General features: G+C 33.3%; 1 protein-coding gene across 1 annotated transcript in view; it reads left to right on the top strand.

Moving 5' to 3' along the window:
* Nucleotides 1-17,251, top strand: part of LOC149846077 (putative methylenetetrahydrofolate reductase (NADH)) — a 34,573-nt gene that overhangs the window by 9,013 nt on the left and 8,309 nt on the right. The window contains exons 6-9 of the mRNA XM_089996160.1: nt 4,758-4,931; nt 14,725-14,898; nt 14,987-15,087; nt 15,202-15,313. Of these exons, the coding sequence (XP_089852286.1) occupies nt 4,758-4,931; nt 14,725-14,898; nt 14,987-15,087; nt 15,202-15,313 (561 nt within the window). The remainder of the gene's footprint in view (nt 1-4,757; nt 4,932-14,724; nt 14,899-14,986; nt 15,088-15,201; nt 15,314-17,251) is intronic.

The raw sequence follows: 17,251 nt of genomic DNA, 5'->3' as shown, positions 1-17,251 counted from the left end.
ATAACACTCTCTTTTAACCTTAATAGCTAATTTGACATCCTCGTTCCACCATGATGTATCATTACCTAGCGGTGCACCGCCTTTAGACTCACCCAATACCTCCTTAGCCACCTTTCTCATGCCACCCGCTATCTTATTCCACATTGATTCTGAATCCTCCTTGAGACACCAATCAGCTTCCTTAACTACCTGCTCTACAAACATTTCTTGTTTAGCTCCTTTCAGTGCCCACCACTTAATTCTAGGATCTATCCTATGTCTATCCCTTTTGCGGCATTGTCTAATTCTAAGATCTAAAATTAAGACTCTATGTTGTGTAGCTACACTTTCTCCCGGTATAACCTTACAATCAATGCAACAACCCCTATCTCTCTTTCTAAGTAGGAAAAAATCTATTTGACTCGTATTAACCCCACTTTTAAATGTTACTAGGTGAGATTCCCTCTTCTTAAACAAAGTGTTTGCTAAGATCATATCATAGGACAAACCAAAATCTAAAATCCTTTCTCCACTTTCGTTTCTTTCTCCTATACCATAGCCTCCATGGATACTCTCAAATCCATCCCTACTAATGCCTACATGTCCATTAAGGTCACCACCGATGAAAAGCTTTTCTCCATAAGATATCCCTTGTATTACTCCATCTAAATCTTTCCAAAATTGACGCTTAATGGAATCATCTAAACCTACTTGAGGTGCATAAACACTAATAATATTCGTACATAATACTAATTTAATAAGTAAAATCCTATCACCTTTCCTATGGACTTCAACTACATTATCTATAAACTCACAATTCATAACAATCCCTACTCCATTCATATTCCTATTTATTCCTGTATACCAAATCTTATATCCCCAAGGTTCTATCACTTTTGCTTTCTCACCTACCCATTTGGTCTCTTGTAGACATAAAATATCTATCTTTCTCCTACACATAACATCTACTAACTCTACCAACTTACCAGTTAAAGACCCTATGTTCCAAGTGGCTAACCTAATTTTATGGTCTTGGACTAACTTCTTTACCCCCACCCGTCCAACAAAGTGAGGGAACCCTTGCCTATTTGACACCACACCCAGGCACCGGTGTGACGCGTCGCTTCTGGGCAACGACCTAGCAACCCTTGCCCATTTATCACTGCCTTCGGGCCTATAGAGTACAACGCGTCGCTCAGTAGGGAACGCCCCAACGAAATTCTCATATTGGTTCATATTCATAGGGTATGACTAAGTTTTTATGTTGGCTGTCACTGGCCTACCGCAACCCTCTTCCTTTATCCGGGCTTGGGACCGGCAGTGTATAACTAAATAGTTATACACATGCGGAGTTTGTTTTTTTGACTAAATTATGAAATATTTGAAAATGTGAGAAAACTTCAGCCTTATGTTTAAAGAAATAAATCTAAGTGTGTCTCGTAAAATCATCCAAAAAAATTACATAATACATAAAACCACCCTTTGATATATAAGGTGCAGGTCCCCACACATCCGAATGTATTAACTTAAGTGGTTGAGAAGAAACCAAGGTTCTTTCTTGAAATGGTAATCTGTTCATTTTACCAAGAATATAATTTTTACATGTAAAATTTTCAAAATTAAAAAAAAAAATCATCTTTGAAAAAAACCGAATCTTGGATATATTAGGATGGCTAAGTCTCTTATGTCATTAGATCCTAATCCAATTTCTGAACATTGCAACAAAAAATATTCTTGGGTATTTCCCAAAAATCCATGTAGTACAAGCCTCCTTCTCTATGGCCTTCCCTACTCAGCTTCGCTGACTAGTGATCCTACACTTGACAACTATGAGAGGAGAATGAAACATTATATCCATGGTCAGAGAATTGAGAAACAAATAAAAGATTTAAGTTTAGTTTAGGAATATATCTAATTTTTGGAATACAAAATCTTTTTGAGTTTTGAGAAATGTTTTCAAAATTTCCTATTTCTTTTATCTCAAGAGATGTTCTATAGGTGGTGAAAACATTTGACCCACTTGAGTTATGATATTCGGATAAGATATCACTATTTAGTGTCATATGAAAAAGGCACCTGTGTCAAGAAGCCAAAGAGATTTATCGGGATCAGAGAAGCCAAAAGAAGAGATTGCGGCTCCAGTGGATGAAGATGCTCCTTTGAGTAGAGGTTGAAGAGCCTCCACCAATTGTGTTAAGGATATGTTTTCAATAGATGGTTCACTTGACTCCTGTGGAGGTCCAACAAAAGCAAGTTTCTTCTCGTAAGGTTTCTTTAATCTAGGACAATATGTTTTTACATGTCTCGGTTCATGACAATAGTAACCAATAATTTTGTTTCTTTCATAATCATTGCTTTGCTTCTCATAATTTGGCCTTCCATAGTGTAGGGGTTTGTAGGTACGAACATAGTTTTCCGGTCCAGATATGGCTAGAACCGATTCATCATCACTCTTAGAAATTCTCTTTTTAAGTCTATTTTCCTCCATACTTCATTCTTGTATCGTGTTTTCTATCGAAGAAACTTTTCCTCGATGAAGAATAGCGGATTTTGTGGATTTAAACTCCAATCTCAATCCATTAATAAATTGGTAAAAGTGTTCTGCATCTATTTGATTTTGACGGAGTTTTATGTCTTCCGGACAATGCCACTTTGGTTCAAGAAGAGTCAACTCTTTCTCATTATTCAAACAAACTATTATAGTATTGTCTAATGCTTTTGTCCCCTTGAACCATATTCCATATCTTATCTTGTAAGTTGCACACGTGTACAATATCTTTAAGAGATAATCTCATGCATTGTTTGCATATTCGAATTTAGCAAAACGGGAACACTTCTTGATGTTGATGCTACTAATGAGCCAAGACATAATCTTGGCATGTCCCATTCTCCATTCTTTTCACTTTTTCTGATAAGTGGTTATTGCCTTATTTTTCTCAACCTCTGTAAGAGGTACTTCTTTCTCACCTTCTACTTTGGTAATGATTAATTTGGGTTTCGGATTGGTTTCATCTACTAATCTCCACAACCCTTTTCCCCATATAAGGTGATTCCTAATTGAAGCCCATGTTACATAGTTTGAATCATTGAGTTTAATGGGTTTTATGGTGACATTTTCATTGTCATCCATTTTTACAACGGTAAAAAATAAGAAGAAAATAATAGAGAAAGAGGAGAGAAAAGAACAAGCGTAATGATAGAAGTCACGAGCACTCTACCACCAAGCAAATGCCACCAATCACGAGCACTTCGAATAGAAATTGCAAGAAAGCTTAACACTTTCAAATTTGGAGTGGTGCACTTCTCAATGTTCCAAAAACAATTTCAGCTTGATCACCCTGCTCTGATACCATGTAAGAAAATGAGTTCCTCCGAAGATGTTCACTAAATCACCAAAAGTGGACACTCAAAAGAGTTTCACCAAAATATCACAATGAACACACAAAGAACCACAAATATGTTCACTTACAAATACCTACAAAGGGGAACACGAACAAAAAGATAAAAAATAAATATTTTTATTGATCTCAATACATGCAAGAAGCATATCTTTGACGTGGCGCTTGGCTCCATATATATACACAAGAGAAGAGGGCCATAAGGAGTCGTTGGGACCCCAAAGGTTCCCTATGTTGACTAGTTCAAATGCAACCAAAAAGAAAAAAGCTAACAAGAAAAAAATCCTAGTTACATTACATATATTTATATATAAATAAATAAATAAATAAATAAATAAATAAATATATATATATATTACATTTTTAACACTTTGAAGCTCCTTGAACTTGGATTTCCATATCAGCAAGTAATCTTCTTGGTCATACTACCTTTTTATTGTAGTAATGACCATGACCCAATACTTGGCCTCTGTCGAAGAAAGAGAGACCTGTTGCTTTTTGCACCGCCACAATATTAAAAATTCACCTAGAAAAACACAGAAACCCATGTGGTTGAATGCCTATTATTAGGATCACTTCTCCAATTTGCATGAGTATATGCAAGTAAGTCTAGTATAGATGAAGAAAGCATAAACAAATATCTAGAAATAGAGTTTTTAAGATATCTAATGATACACAAAACAGTTCCCATGTGAACATATGTAGGAACGTCCTGAAACTGACTAGCTGTTTTATATCAGGTTTAGTAATTGACAAATAAGAAAGGACTCCAATAAGTTATCGATAAGGTGTTAGACTATCAAGAGGCTCCTCTTTATAAAAAAAAAACTCGCTTACATGTTGTATGAGAGCACTTTGTGATCTTCCAAAAAAAAATCGCTTACATGTTCTTTTCAATTCTATATCTTGTTTGGAAGAATAATGGCCGATGGAGAATTAACAAGGGTAGATTAAAATCTTTTCAAAATAACTGGATCAAATTTTTGGTCAGAGAATGACAATTATTTCTTCCTTTTGGAGAAATCCAAAACAGTGGAAATGAAAGAATTTGTGTGGGCAGATTTTGTGCCTATTTTTTCATTTTCTTCAATTCTTTTATGCAAACGACAAAAATGATTTTAGGAATCCTTGATTCGGGCAACCATTCTGATTCCTCTGTTTCCTTCTGATGTCGAATTCTCAAACAGCCCTCAGTTTTTTTCATTGATTATAGTTTCAACCATGTCTTTCACAAGCTATAGAAACAACACAGTTCTTTTGTTTTGCATAATCTTTCATGATTGCCGTGTGAGGCTTCTATGGGTTTAAGTTGCATGATGATGATGCTGCTTGTCTGTTTATTCTTATGTTGAGCTGATCTAATAAAATATCTTTTTATAGGTTGATGCTGGCAGTGATCTGATTATTACCCAACTTTTTTATGATACCGACATCTTCTTGAAGTTCGTGAATGACTGTCGACAAATTGGTATAGCTTGCCCAATTGTACCGGGTATCATGCCTATAAATAATTACAAAGGATTCTTTCGCATGACTGGATTTTGCAAAACCAAGGTATGCTCAATTAGAAAATTTCTTCAGTTTTTTTTTTGTTTGGAAGAATTCAGTTGTTGATATTAAAGATGGTCAAGCATTGTTTTTCCAATTTGTTCTGGAATGTTTATGCCACAATTCAGTTATTGGCGTTAAAGATAATGAGTTTACTTTCATCTTTATCTTCCTTTTCAGCATATAAAATATAGGGTATCTGAAATTCATAGCATCTGTAGGCCTTCTCTGTTAAGAAGAGTTTAGGTGTGGTGAAGGTCGTATTTTGTATTTCTGACCAACATGTTTTTGTTATTTTTTCTGTTGATCTTCATCTTCATTTGTAATAGCTAAAAGATGGTGCAAAAAACATTCGTGGTTTACAGGAGCGAACCTAAGTCAAGCGTCAAAGTTAAAACAAAATGATACCAATGTAAAGTAATTAAATTATTTTAGGTCCCATGAGTATTATATGAACACGTGCTTTATGTTTTTCAAAATAAAAGAACTTAGTTAAAAAATTTGATAGTAGTATCATATAATATAACAACTTTAAAAAATAATTGTTTATTTTTTAAAAAATAATAATATGGTAGTATTATATGGTTTTTTCAGTCATTGATTGACTGAAAAAGATACCAATGTTAAACCAAATGCGTCTTAACTCCTCGACAGAGTCAAGTGTCAAAGTTCAATTTCTTAAAATACTTCCCTCAAACAAAACATTTTATTCCCTTTGGTCATGCAAATTTGTTAACTTCTTGAAAAGAAGAAAGCACATTTATCTTGGGAGAGATTGACAATTTTTTCCTTGGTATAAGCTGTAATTATCTTGCTACTCTTGAAATCTTGACAGTCATTCCTCATCTAAAATTTTTGGATGAATAATATATCGCATTATGTTTATAACTTATGATTATCTTTATCTCTGTCTTAAATTTATCATTTTTCATCATTTCCATAATTAACTACTTTAAAATTCTAGTTTTTTTATTGTGCTTATGTTTTTTTTTTCTGGTAAAATATTTTTAGGAAAACACACCTAACGTTTTGGAAATAATAAAAAACACACCTAAATTTTTGTTCCGTTAATCAAAAACACACTTTCATCAATTTAACCTGGGTTATCATTAACCTAAGTTGAGTTAATAGGACAAAGTTACTGATTTACTGTCAAAACAATAATTGAAAAAAACCTAAAATTTGGCAATAATAAAAACACACCTAACTTTTGGTAATTATAACACATATTGAACAACTCTAACAGAAGTAAACCTGGGCTGTTTTTCATTAACCATGAAAAAGATTAGGTGTGCTTTTAACAATATCGAAAACTTAGGTGTCTCTTTTATTATTGCCCAAAATTTAGGTGTGATTTTAAAAATTTTCCCTATTTTTATTTTGAATGGATTATGATCTTTAGGGTTCTTATAGTATGGCCCAGAGTTACCGGAAGCTTCTTAGGTAGGTGGGAAGCTCGCTTCCCAGAAACTCGCTTCGGAAGCACAATACTCCTCGCTTCCGAAACTTCATGGGAATCTCGATTCCCCCACGCTTCTTCTATGCTTCTCAGATACATGGTCTATGCTTCCTATATGCCTTTCTCATGCTTTCACTTACTTTTCATGTACTTTCTTTAAATTAGTAACCATCTTTGTTAGATTTTAACAAAAAATTAACTCTTTTACTGAAAAATCACAAAATATAAGAATGATCAATTTTATTTTAGTTTTTATTTGTGTCTTGTTCGATTCCTATTCAATTACCATATTGCTTCATTTTTTTTAATATTTTGCATTTGAAATTGATACTTCACTTCCCGCTTCCTATAAATTTTAAAATGCTTCGCTTCTTGCTTCCGCTTCCCGTATCGTTTCCTGCTTCCGCTTTCCTAGTTTGGCAACCTTGGTATGGCCCTTATGATTCACATCGATTCAGTCTTTACAACATTAGGAGTTAAAATGAGATATATAGAACTTTGGCCAAAAATGATTTATTATATTAAATAAGCAGTTATCCTTCAAAAATATTGAATACGCAGTTATAAGTCGTTTAGAATCCAAGTTCAAGGAACTTATATGTGTGAAAATGTGGCATTAAAGGAGAAAAAAGCATGTATTATAAGAAATACAACACACACTGATCCACATAGATTTAGAGAGTTCCAAGGCAGGCAAACTCTACATTAGATTGCATAGGAAAGCATGAATAATATCTACTTTGCGAAGTGTCTTGGCCATATGATGTGCATTAAGGATAAAATAGCAGTTTGTTGAAGAGCGATGGATAGATAGATGAAGAAAAGTATTTGCACGATCTGTTTAAATTGAAAGCAGGAAATTAATACTTAAAAGAAAAATATGGAAACTAAATATACCTAAAAGGGCCCTAAGGAATGACTAATAGGGTCTTGTTTGGATTATGTTTTCTGGAGATCGAACTAGTGTTATTTACAAAGCCATTATGTACCTATGTCATGTGGACATGTATAAGGCACACTGAACACGCTATCTTTGACTGCTTTGCCATCAAAAGCATGTAGAAGGAGATATCATGGGGGTAAATTTTTGCATGAAATGATATCTCAATGACATCTTGGTGGAAATTTATCCTTTTTCTTATCAAACACGTCAGAAATTATGGCAATTACTATTTTGTCCTCCTCTCCTTTACCTTCACCATCATGTTATCATCATCTTGTAATGAAACAATCCTTGAAATACAAGATTGTTTCAAAAGCACAACAATCTCACAATGAAAGCCACTAAGGGCATAAAAATACTACTGAGGCACAATAGCACACCCTCACAAGTTAAAATACGCATTAAACAAATAAGAGGCTTAGCCCCATATGCATACACCATAGTCATCTGTATTGTTAAAGGTAATTTCTCGGCGAGGGTATTTCTCGGAGAGATTTTCAAAAGTTGATAAATCTCGGGAGTTTAAAAAATTGAAAAATATAAATAACAACAAAAAACCTAAAAAAATAATAAGTTTTGTATTATTTTTCTTTAAAAAATATAAAGAAACATGTTTTAAAGTTTTCAAAATATAAAAAAAAACAAAAAACAGGAAATGCAAACTTAAAATAAAAAATTCTCAAAAATATTGCAATATTTTTTATTTGTTGATATTTTGAAAATATCGTGATATATTCTTGATATTATCGACAACCTTGAAATTGCCGATAATATCATGATATTTTCAAAATATCACTGATATCGGTGATAGTGGTATACACCATAGTCACATGTATCCTCAAAGGTAATCTCTTGGAGATATTTACAAAAAATGATTTTCCTCAAGAAAATATTGGAAGCTATGAATAATAAAAGAATTTAAAAAATAATAGGTTTTATAGTATTTTTCTTGCAAAAATATAAAGAAACAATTAGAAAAGGTTTTAAAATATAAAAGAAACAAAAATGATACTTAAAATATAAAAAAAAGATGTTTTATGAAAATCTCAGGATTATCTGGGGAAAATCTTCTGATAATATCGTGACATTTTAGGTTGTGGCTATATTTTGAAAATCTCGTGAAAATATCAGCTGACCTTGAAATACTGATAATATTGGCAATACTTTTAAAATATCGGCAATATCGGTGGGAGGTTCCTAGCCCTTAGAGGAGTCTAATGGCTACTTGAGCTAGCTGTTAGGCTCTCCTAACTGTTAGGAGACCTAACTACCAAAATGCCCTTAATGGGCATATAAAATACAAAAAATTAGAAAAAAATGCAAAAAAGAAAGAAGAAAGAAAAAATACATAAGAAAAGAAAGGAAAGACTACATATGCAAAGGACCTAAAATTCAGACTACACACACAAATAAATAATATATATATATATATATATATATATATATATATATATATATATATATATTCTACAATCAATTGTACCTACAATTGTGTTGGAATCTCATGATGTGAGTTGTGTTAACTAAATCTAATACATGTGTTCAACATGCTAGATTTAGTAGGAATCAACCCTTGGACCATGTTTTTTCAACGAAAAAACATGCTTTTATGAGTTGGAAAAAAATTGATGCATTCATAGCCATTGATTTTTGGATCATCTGAAAAACCTTTATACAAGTTGGATTCAACAATCCAAAAGCCGGTTCCCACTAAATAAAACATGTAGATCACATCTCTAGTGTTATATGTGGCAAAAAAGAAAACAATGTTTTCTAAGTCAATTATATTTACAATCGACTAAAGCAAACTTTATCAGTTTATCCTTCTTTCTCTCTCTCTCTCTCTCTATATATATATATAATTGTTCTCGGCAATTTCTCGATTTTTTTTCAAAAAGTTGTTTTCTTGAAAAATATCATAAGTTTTAAAATTTGAAAAAATGCAAAGAATAATAAAAAAAATACATAATAGGTTTTATAGTATTTTCTTGCAAAAATATAAATAAATAATTAGAAAAGTTTTTAAAATATAAAAGAAAAATAAAAAGCTACTTAAAATATATAAAAAAGATGTTTTTAAAAATCTTGAGACTATCTTGAGAAAATATCGCTATAATATCATGATTTTTATGTTCTCAAGAAAATATTGGCTGACCTTGAAGTAGGAATAATAACGCAATATTTTGCAAAGAATAATAAAAACAAGACATAATAGGTTTTATAGAATTTTTCTTGCAAAAATATAAAGAAACAATTAGAAATATTTTTAAAATATAAAAGAAACAAGAAAAGATACTTAAAATATATAAAAAAGATGTTTTTAAAAGTCTTGATGTAACGCTCTGAGATTTTAAAAACCTTTAAAAATGCGTAAAGATAAATTTTTTTCTTTTTCCTTTAAAATAAACAATGGAAACGATTTTTAGTTTTCGGTTTTAAACCTTGGGCGGGTTACATTTCACAAACCACGATATAAATAAAGACATAATTAAATTTAAATAAGCATTATATACACAATTTTTACACAAGGTCTAGACAAATAAATCCTAAGTTAATCTTGAGATCTCGAGAATCTGAGTTCTTTGATGCCGCTCCTGTCCAACATCCAATGCTTTGTAATCTACTTCATATTTGAACCTGTAATCCCCATAAAATGGGGTCAGACTTATGACAACCAGGTAAGCTATTAATCAAAATCAGACAATTCAAATATTAAGCATGATTCCAATAATTCAAATAAAAATGCAAGTTTCAATGAATAATTATATAATTTAAAACATGATTATGTGTGATATTATCAGGACATATTTTCATAGCAATTTCTGTGAAAGAGAAGGTCTTTGTTTCGATATTTACCATCGCACCCTAGTATGGTAGGGGACGACAATCGATTTCGGATGAACCATTCCGGGGTATATTATTCTAATGTGGATTATCCGGATACCTGACTGAACTAGACTCCCAAAGCAAGCGGTCAATGATCAGGAAGAGTCTTGCAATGGCTATAAAAAGGAAAACCAGATACATTTACTGACTGTGTCTGTCTGAGGCTTATCACGTAGGACTTGTCAATAGCCTCGGCCTCCTCAACCCGAGTGACAGGAAGCCCCGAAGAATCTATCGCTTACAAAAATCATCATAACAATGTCACTCCTGGCTGTACCACTATCCCTTCCAAGGCAGGCTAATCCTGAATGAGATCGAAGAGTTCTTTTATAGGACTTAATATTTTCAAAACTATGCTCAATAGCCCAAATTCTCATTTAGAGTAAACACTAGAGTCATATGTACTCATCCCATTCAGTGTTACTCTGTAAAAACGAGCACTCGCCTGTGAAGGCGGAACTATTTAAGTTTGTGTGTAGACATGACTCATGCAGCAAATGAGCACCTTATTGCACCTTTTGGGTTAGAAAGCCCGCACAATACAATCTTTTAAGAATATAACATGCTACACTATAATTACTCTTTTTATCAAAAATTGAAAATCGCCTAGGCCTTGATTATTGCCTGACTACAACACTTTATATAAGAATTTTGGAGGATTTTAATTCAAACATATAAAATTCAAAATCTTGTCATTCTAAACAGGTATTTATTCATGCAAATGTTAAAATATGCATATGATCATAAATAAAATTTTAAATAATAATGCATGCATTAGAATACCTTACATTACTTTCGAAGAAAATTGGGATGGAATAATTCACTTGTGCTTCCGATTTATTCTGACAAGAATTTTATTATATTAGATTATATATTATTCTATTGGATTTTAGGCAGTATCTACCCTATAAAATTAAAGAAAATTCTTTTTATAAAATCATTGAAAATTTGAAAACTATTTAAAAATAATCTTTAAATTTTTTTAGCGAGTTTCCTCTGTGATAACTCAATTTTTCGAAAAAGGGTTCGAACTCGAATTCAAGTTGTAAAAATTTGAACATGACTTTATGTCACAAATATTTTTATAAAGGTTTTTCAAAATATTTGTCTCTAATATCTAAAAAGGATTTTTAAATTTTTTGAAAGAGTCTCCTTTATAAAAATCAAAATTTTCAAAAATATTTAGAATTTTTTTGCCATACTTCCTATTAAATTATTTCAAAATTTCTGAAATATCAAAAAGGTTTTTGATAGAATTTTGATTATAATAATTCAAAAATTCAAAAATTATTTAAAAAATTTTGGCCAGAACTATTGCTATACTAATTCTATTTTTTTTAAATTTTATAGAAGAATTTTGCCAGAACTTCTGCTATAATAACTTTATTTCTTAAAAACTTTCAGAAAATTTTTACCAGAACTACTGCTATAGTAGTTCTGAATACTTAAAAATATTTACAAAATTTTTAACAGAACCTCCCTTGCGTATAGGCGGGGTTGGATTAAATTTTGGCAAAATTGCCAAAATTTAAATCCAAAAAGCAGACTTAGGATTTCAGAAGGAGAATATGAGGTCCTACAATTATAAATTTGAATCAAAAAGATGGATTCGGGTACTAACCTGATTTAGAAAATTTGGGCAGCGCTTCCACGATCCAAATTTGATTTTTTTGCTAAGTTTAGCAGAATTCCTGCAGACAACACTTTCGCGGTTGATTCTAACTCGTCAGAGCTTCTATAAAGAAACAGATCTCACCTAGGAAGAGAGGGAAGAGCTAGAAGGGGTTTGTCAGAAAAATTTCAGTTTTGATGGAGGTTTGGGCTTGAATTTTAGAGAGAGAGAGCTTAGGGCTAGAGAGAGAAATAGGAAAGAGAGCTTAAAGAGAAAAACTAGGTTCAGAACATGGGAGAGAGAGAGAGGGTATTTATAGGGGAGAGAGGAGGTGATGCCCCCTCATGTGGGCCCCACTTCAGGTGACACTTGTCACCTTTTTAAATAAAAAATTATTTTCCTTTGACACTTGTCACTTTTTTTTAATAAATTTAATCTTTTTCTGACATTTGTTAGAAGATGGAATAGGCTTAGTTTCACTTCCTCATTGTGAGGTGACACATGTCACCCATGGTTTTCAAAAACCATGACTGCCTATGGTTTCGGGCATGTGTTTTTTCCCAAACCATGGACTCTGAATAAAATATTAATTTTATAATATATTATATTATATTTTCTATTTTTTTATACCTAGTCTACCCCTGATCAAATCCCATCTTTCAAAAATGCCATATGGGAATCTGAAAGTTACTTTTCTACCCTTGTATAGTTCAAAAAATTGCTAGACTTTCCATGGGGGGGTGGCAAATTACCATTTTACCCCTAACAAATTTATTAATTCCCTATAAATAGGGCTGGCAATCGGGTCGGGTTGGCGGGTCAGCATACCTCAACCCGAACCCGACCCGTTTATTAAACGGGTCGGCTGTGGCAAACACGAACCCGACCCGTTTATTAAACGGGCAATCCGACACGACCTGCCAACCCGCTTAATAAACTGGTTGGGTCGGGTAAACGGGTTGGCAGGTTAGCGGGTCAGGTTGGCGGGTTGACCTGCCCGCCTAACCCGTTTATTAAACGGGTCATCCGGGTTGGCGGGTTGGCATACCCCTAATACGAACCCGACCCATTTAATAAACGGGTTAGGCGGGTCGACCCGTTTATTAAACGGGTTCATTTTTGCCCAACCTGAACCCGCCTAAGAGGCGGGTTGTGTCAGGTTTTGCCACCCCTACCTAGAAATATTTCCCCCCAAAAAATTACCTTTTTACCCCTATATAGTTGAGGATTTTATTGAAGAATGCTACTAGATTGGCAAATTACCATTCTACCCTTGACAATTTAATTAATTACGAAAATATCTCTGAATTCCAAATTTTGAACAATTCTCTACCATATTTCATTAAGATTTCAAATATAAGTTCAAGTCTTTATTTCAATCAATAGTTACCTAAAAAATCTAGGTTTTTAGACTATAACTTATATCCAGAATAGATCAGAATAAAAAACTTGAAATTTTTTCAAAATTTATTAATTATTGAAATTTTCAGGTATTACACTTGAGACCATCTTGGGAAAATATCGCTATAATATCGCGATTTTTATGTTCTTGGGGAAATATTAGGTGACCTTGAAGTAGGGATAATATCACGATATTTTCAAAATATCAATGACTACACACACACACACACACACACACACATATATATATATATATATTTATATATGGTCACATCTTCCCCTTCATCATCAATGTAATAATCTTATTGTTCATATTTATCATCAATATCATTCCTAATGTTCATATTCTTCTTCACTCTTTCAGAATCTTCTTCCATTTTGTCTATCTTTTTCACATCATAATCTTTTCTTTCACCATCCGTCATTTTCTTTATCTGTTTATTTTCACCATCATCACATTTCTCTTTTTTCAGTTCACCACCATCCTAGGTCTCTCATCATCATCATCATCGGTCATCTATGCCATCTGACTATATGGTGGTCAAATAACATTTTTGAGATTAAGAACACAAATAGGTTGGATATGGGTTACTGCACCTAACTTTTAGAGAGAGCTCTAGTTTCCTATCCACATTTGACTCTAATCTCACAGTGAAGTCCTGGATTTTGTTATGATCTAAGTCCAGGAAGTACTGGATCCACTGAATATAGTAAAATCTATTGGTTTTCATATCAGTTACATCTAATTCTGGCCTGTATCTGAATAGATCATGCCATATTTGTTCTGAATCTGACCCAGATCCAAGTACTATTGGAGCTGATAGTATCGGTGGAATCTGGTTTAGACTGTGCCAGAACTCTGATTACTTTGCACCCCAGTGGCGATTTCCATTTAATGCCATTGAGTACAATTTTCTGACCCTACAACCATCAAACGATTTGAATAATCTAGCATCCCATTAGCCATGCTTTCTAGTTAGATGGTGTGAAAATAGCAGGTTGGCTAGGTCTAGGACTCTAGGGACACATTTGGTATTTGTTATCTTTGTCATGTATTATTTTGTAAATATACATAGTTTAGTTCTTTTAGTCATTGAATGTACATATTAGGGGTACTTTTGTCATTTCATTCTTGTCTGTGTAATCTCATAGAGGGTTGAATTTATTGTGCGTATACTTTTTGCTCTCTCGATAAAATAGAATGAGGTTTTGATCCTCCACTCCATCATTCCTAATATGAATGCTTCTAAGGTCAGCCCTTTGGAGATATGGTTGGAAATGATGGGGACACCACTCCTGTTTCACATAAATTGAAGCATATCCAAATTGATTGCTTCGGGGATCCCTTCTCTATGATCCTTGTTCCAATTGATTTCACTGAACATTGTAAAAAACTGTCTGCTAACAAAAATTTATATACTTGAGGTTCAATGTTTTTCATCTCCCTTTCATTTTTGTTTCTAAATTGACACATCCATGCATCCAATGTCATGTATAGATACCGGATGAGATAAAGGCTGCCCTGGAGCCAATTAAAGACAACGAGGAAGCAGTCAAGGCCTATGGTATACACCTTGGAACTGAAATGTGCAGGAAAATTTTGGCTCATGGTATCAAGACACTTCATCTGTATACACTAAACATGGAGAAATCAGCTCTGGCCATATTGATGGTGACTGTTTATTGAGTTCATTAATTTTTAGCAGTTAGTGTCTTTTTGGTTCTGCCTCCATCTCATGAGATCAACACGTGCTCTCCAGAATCTTGGTTTAATGGATGATACAAAGATTCAAAGATCCTTACCATGGAGGCCTCCGACTAATGTATTTCGCTCCAAAGAGGATGTCCGGCCTATTTTCTGGTATCTTTGTTATTTACAGACCATATCGATTGAAGTTATATTGGATTGCTCTGAGATCTTTTATGATAGATTTTTGTTTAATGAAACTGAAGTTTCATGCATTTATTATGCCAGGGCAAATCGTCCGAGGAGCTATATATCCCGAACTGTTGGATGGGATCAATATCCACATGGGCGATGGGGTGATTCACGTAATTCTTCTTATGGAGCACTGACTGATTATCAAGTAGGTGGATTTAATGTAACTGTATTTATGTATGCAAGTTTTTGACTGTTATCAGGTAGGTGGATTAATATAACTGTATTTATGTATGTGAGTTTTTGACTGTTATATGACTGGTTTAGTGGTCAATTCTGTTTTACATTTGGAGTGGGAACAATTTCTCATTCTTTCTTATATGGAACCATTTGCAGTTCTAATTTTTTCTTAAGATATGATACTTGGCTGTGTAATCAGAAGAATAATTTTTCATTCTGAACTTGACTAGAACAAACATGGAATTGGAGGCTAACTGTCTAAGGAGAATACAAAATCCAATTGGTATCAGACTTACTGTTGGCTGTATGGGTTATGTGACATCTCATGTTCAGGTTTAACATGTAGCCTGTTAAAATGTACATTGTAACATATACATAAATATATATATATTATTTATTATTTTCTTTATTCTTCTTTTAATATCTAGTTCAGTTTGAACTAGATTTATTTTCTAGTCAAGTTCATAATTGGAACTTGACTGGGATTTAGCCGTTGGACTCTAGTCCAACGGCTATAATAAGAGCCGTTGGACTAGAGTCCAACGACTCTTTTTGGGAGAGCTCAAAGTGAGCTCTCCTCATTTTCACTTTTTTGTATAAATAGGGGTGAACCCCTTCAATGTATGTAACAATGCTTCTTAAGCATTTTTGTCATAAATAAAGATTTTATTATTTCATTTGTGTTCTTTCATTTATACCTTTTTATGGGTTTTGTTTGAAGTGTCTCTAATAGACACTCTTTTGAGAGATTCAAGTGCTTTTGTGGAAGACCACCATTTCATTACATGGTATTAGAGCCGTGGAGATCTTAGATCTTGAAGAACTTTTGCCTCGTTTTTTGTGTCTCTTGCAAAAGGTGTTTTATCATCTTGTTTGTGACTCAAGATGATTCTTTTGAAGAAATGAGGCAATTGAAGAAATTTTTGCTATAAAAAGTTGTGTTGTTTCTTCCCTCTGTCTTCTTTTACCTTTGTAAAAGATGTATGACAATGATAAGATCACCATCATACTTATGAAACTAAATGATACAAATTATGTAATGTGGGTTTCGATTATGAAACACCACATTTGGGTTAAAGGGTTATGGAGTATAGTGGATGGTTCTGATTCGAAACCTAAACTAGTTCTCACTAAAATGAAGGTCGAGAAAAAAGTTTCTCTAACGGAAGGAGAGAAGAGTAAGGCTTTGGCTACTTATGAAAGAAATGGAAAGAGTGGAGGATAGGGCATGCAAAAATTATGTCATGGCTAATTAATAGCATAGACATTAAAAAATGCTCTAATCTTGCCAAGTTTGAGAATGTCGATAAGGCTTGGGAATACCTTAAAATATGTATTCTCTTAAAGATATTGCACGTGTGCAATTTACAAGACAAAGTTCGGACAATGACTCAAAAAGATAAAACTATTCGAGAATATTACAATGATTTGTCCGAACTTAAGGAAGAATTGGCTATTCTTGAGCCCAAATGACATTGTGCCGAAGATATCGATCTTCGTCAAAAGCAACTCGATATGAAACATTTCTATCAATTCGTGAATGGTTTGAGGCCGAAGTTTGAATCCACCAAATCAGCCCTTTTACATCATGGAAAAGTTTCTTCTATTGTTGATACTATCGAAGAACTCACTATGGAGGAAAATAGGCTTAGAAAAAATACTCTAAAAGTTGATGATGACTCTGTTATAGCTTTGTCTAGACCGAAAAATCATACATGCACTTACAAGCCGCCTCATTTTGGTAGACAGAATGGCGACTTTGACGAAAGAAAAGTCATTTGTCACCATTGTCATGAACCAGGGCACTATAGGCCTCAATGTAGAAGAAAAATAGTTGCATTCGTTAAATCTGAACCAAAAGATCAAGATGCATCTGTATCTATGGCTCAATTGATGAAAATCCTTC

The sequence above is a fragment of the Nuphar pumila genome, chromosome 2 (genome assembly GCF_984573655.1).
Source record: "Nuphar pumila chromosome 2, dmNupPumi1.hap1.1, whole genome shotgun sequence".
NCBI lineage: Eukaryota > Viridiplantae > Streptophyta > Magnoliopsida > Nymphaeales > Nymphaeaceae > Nuphar > Nuphar pumila.
The sequence above is the reverse complement of the archived record's forward strand: the minus strand, read 5'-3'. Positions and strand labels throughout refer to the sequence as shown.